Source organism: Arachis ipaensis, chromosome B08 (genome assembly GCF_000816755.2).
Source record: "Arachis ipaensis cultivar K30076 chromosome B08, Araip1.1, whole genome shotgun sequence".
Classification (NCBI taxonomy): domain Eukaryota; kingdom Viridiplantae; phylum Streptophyta; class Magnoliopsida; order Fabales; family Fabaceae; genus Arachis; species Arachis ipaensis.
In genome coordinates this window covers 10426001-10430038 of record NC_029792.2, presented here as the reverse complement: position 1 = coordinate 10430038, position 4038 = coordinate 10426001, and the positions used below count along the sequence as shown (strand labels likewise).

At 35.5% G+C, this 4038-nt stretch overlaps 1 protein-coding gene across 1 annotated transcript; it reads right to left on the bottom strand.

The window, feature by feature from the left end:
* LOC107614321 (zinc finger CCCH domain-containing protein 2) lies at positions 913–2524 on the bottom strand. Its single transcript, XM_016316531.2, is given in 2 exon segments — positions 913–2031; positions 2034–2524. Coding segments are annotated over 2 exon segments (1164 nt in total). The 5' UTR covers positions 2314–2524; the 3' UTR covers positions 913–1147.

Here is a 4038-nt window from a genome sequence, read left to right as displayed (position 1 = left end):
AATTAAAAATATAAAAGCTTTTATTTTTCAACAATTTTTATAAAAAAAGTTATGCTATTCTTATTCTTAAGACATAAATTAGTAAAACTCATTAAATTATATTAACTATAAAAAACAAAATTATATTAAACATTCCAGCGATTAGATTTCCCACGGTATTTGATAGAGACTAGAACTATGGCTCTTCATGTTACCGGGAAATTATTAACTTATAAACATGATTACTAAATATATACTACGTTTGCTAGCTAGCTAGTACATTTTAGTTTTAATTCGATTCAAATCAGAAGATGGCTGCGCAAGATCGATGGGTGAAGAAAAATGATATATATATTTCGCTTGTCCATTTACCTTGCTCAAAAAATAAAAAGTAAAATGACAGGCGTGCCAGGTCAGATAGCTTTTCTGGCTTCCATTGTTTTCCAAGATTCTCTACTAAGCTAGCATGGCAGCGACGTTTAAATTGCAATTTACTCCGTCATCTTATTTATCTCTCTCATAATTTCCAAATCACTCGGCCATTTTTGGTACCCACCTCATCATCATCCTTGTCAACGCTTTTCTATGTCTAATAGAGATGAAATATTCAAGGTGCTATAAAAGACTACCAAGATAATTTATTTACCCAAAGAGGAAAACAAAACAAAATCTAATGTTTATCTTAGCCACGACATGGCTTGCATGCTTGCCATGTGTACGAATCTTCTTTCTTTACCTGCAAGAGCTAACAGAAAACAAAATATCATACTGATCTGATTCCTCATCCCATAGAATTAGCTTTTCTCCAATTTAGGGTTAGTTCACCGCGTTAATAGTTGGTACCGCTACTAAATCAGATAAGGCCAATTGAATACGTCACACGTCCGAATAAAATTATTTCAAAAAATAAAAATGAAGAGAACGAACCAAAATAACATGAATAATCAAAGCACACTCCTTTATACATAACAAGGCAAAAACAAGATGAAATTAAATTATAAATTCAAATGCACAAATTACAGAATAGTTGCAAACTTGGCAACAAATTCAGAAAGCAATGAAACAAAACAATACTTAGAAAACAATAATTAACAATAGACGCCATAGTATTTACACTTGCTAATCATCCTGACCATTTTCTTAAGTCCATCATCATCATCTTCAACTTCTACATCAGAAGATCATTCACCCATCCGAGATCAGGAGCTGGGCAATTATTCGCACCATTAATATCATTAGAAATATTAGCATCGGAATTAGATTTATGAGCAACCACCTTGTTTTCGTTGCTAATAAAAAACCTAGAAAATTTCCCATCATCATCACAGCTTCTTGTTGGGGTCATCATCATTGGAGAAGACGGAGAAAAAATAAACTCTTGCTGATCCTCACAATTCAGAGGAACATCAACCCACGGCATGTTAGTTGCTACTTTTGCAGCAGAAACACCTGAAACGTCGCTATAATTCAAAGCGTCGCTGAAACTCAAACCCTCCAAAGAACTCATCAATTCATTAACCACGTCCTTGTAACTCAAGTTACTGGCACCACCACCACCACCACCACCGCCAGCACGACACGCACCGTAGCGGGACAGCCTACTAATCGGAGAAACCGGCGGCGACGTGGCGGATGACGATGGTGAGAGCGGCGGCGAAAAACGGGACATGCCTAAAAGCGTCGAAGTTGGAGAATTAACAGCAGCAGCACCACCACCACCGGCACAGTGGTGGCAGAACAAACAGCAGCTATTGTTACTAGAAGAACCTGACGAAGGGTTCAGGAAAAGCTTGTTCTTCTTGCATGGAGAGATGTCATTCGAAGTACTCATTGTAACTGGAAGGATCCTCAGTTGTTTCGGAGTGTGCGCGAAAAAGCACACTTTCCTCTTGCAGTTCTTTCCATCTTTGCATGCTTCGGTTCTGTACCTTGCAGGGTGGAGCCAGCATTCAAAGACGCCGTGTGCAAACTCGCAGCTGTCACCACGGCTGCACGCGCCGCGGCGGTATTCTGGACAGACCGTTCCAGAGTAGTGATACCGACGCGGGTCGTGCGAGTGCAACGGCGGACCTTGAACTCATACATCCGGAAGTGGTCGGATGAGTATGGGTCGTCGCCGTCAGAGCCAGAATCGTCAGCAGGGTTGTTGCAAGGGAGGAATTTCTGAAAAAGCGTGTCGTCGGAGAACATTTCACCGGCGTCGACGGCGGCGGCTCGACGGGTGAGGAGCTTCCTTGGTGGAACGTCAATATCTCTGAGGGACTTCTTAGGAGAAAGGAGTTGTTGAGAAGGGTAAAACTTGTGATGGTGCTGCTGATCGGAACAGATACTCATTTTGGCGTTTGGCCACAGTTTTGTTGTGTATCCTATATGATAGTATGTGTTTGGAAAAGAAAGGGGTAAGAGGGAGGAAGCGAGCGTGCAAATACGATAATGGGGTTTGTATGTGTTTGATAAAGAGGAAAATAAGGGGCAAGTTATATAGGGAAGTTGAGGGAAGAGAGAGATAAGAGAGAGAAATAGTGAGAAGGATGGTGGTGTGGGGATAGGTGCGTGGCTTCATAACATTTGAGATGAGCATGCAAAAGAGGGGTATGTGGCAGTTTCATAGTTCATTGAAGACAGTGGTTTTGGCTATGTGTAATTGTTCTAAGACCTCTATGAATACGAATATGTATAATGGGGAAATGTATCAAATATCTCTTCTCTCTTCTTAATCTATCTATTTAATTTATTAAAAGATGGATGATGTTGGCATCACAGGTAGCATGAGAATTCTAGATCACATGAAATGAGGGCTCCATCTTCTCAAATAAGAGACTTTTTTCAATTTGACTACCATTTCGATATGTTAGTTTCATTGCATCTCTTTTGTTATTTTTTTTCTAGCTTTATCATATCCCCTTTTATTTATTTTTTTATTTATTTAATTATTTTCTCTTTTTCTTCTCATTGACTGAAAATAAAAAAGTGTTACCAGAAAAGAAATTTTGACTGATTGTCCTTCAAGATTAAAATAACTTACCAAACCTATTTATTAAGATTATCAAAATATAAAATACGGACATTTAAATAGTAGTAAAAACAGCTAGTGTGAAAACTTGTCTATTTTCTTTTTATGTTTTTTTATCTACTGATATGATCGAAACAAATAGGAATATATAATTGGTGTCTATTATTTATTTATTTGATTATTTTGGACCAAGTTTATACTTTTTTTTTTTAATAATGTCTGTGTTTAGTGAATTTGTCTAGCTTTTAAGAACGCTACAATAATATGTTATTGATTGAAAGCATGGTGTGAGTCTAAAGCAAGCTAAGGGCAAAAGTATCTAAGGAAAATGAAATATATACTGTGCTGGTTGTTTATAAAATAATGGTTCAACTACTGAAGAAAGTGAAGTGGTTGAACCTCAAATAAAATGTGATAATATGTGGCGGATGAGGAGCCATGAATAGTGCTGGTGAAGGCCGTTGAGTAACTTAAATTGCAGTAATTGTAAATTATTGTAATTACATAATAGCATAATAGCAATTCAATATATAATTATCATAACTTTTTCATTAGTTAACTAATTTAAGTTAATCGAGTGATAAATTCATTCATTCTAAGTAATTATAGGGATTTTAATCTCATTTTATACATACAATAATTTATTGGTTAGTAACAAATTTTTAAATAAAATGTAAATTCGTAACAGATTAATACTTAAACGGTTGAGTTAGGAGATATTGAAAAACCAAAAAAAAAAAAAAACTTTTTCATTAGTTATTATTAAATGCATATATATTTAAGATTATATTATTTTTTATCTATTAACATTAAAGTCGTTTTTTAATTCCTATGTTTAGCACTGTATTTTAGTTTGAAGCATAGTTATCAATTCGATTCAACTCTGTCGGTCGAACCAAAAATTCAATTATTAATTTGGTTTGAATTATTATTTGAATCGGTGAAGTAATGAATTCGCTCGAATTTAATTAATTTTGATAAAAAAAATTAGTTAAAATCAATTAAAATCAAATAAATCAATCCGGTTAAGTCCGGTAAAATCCAAT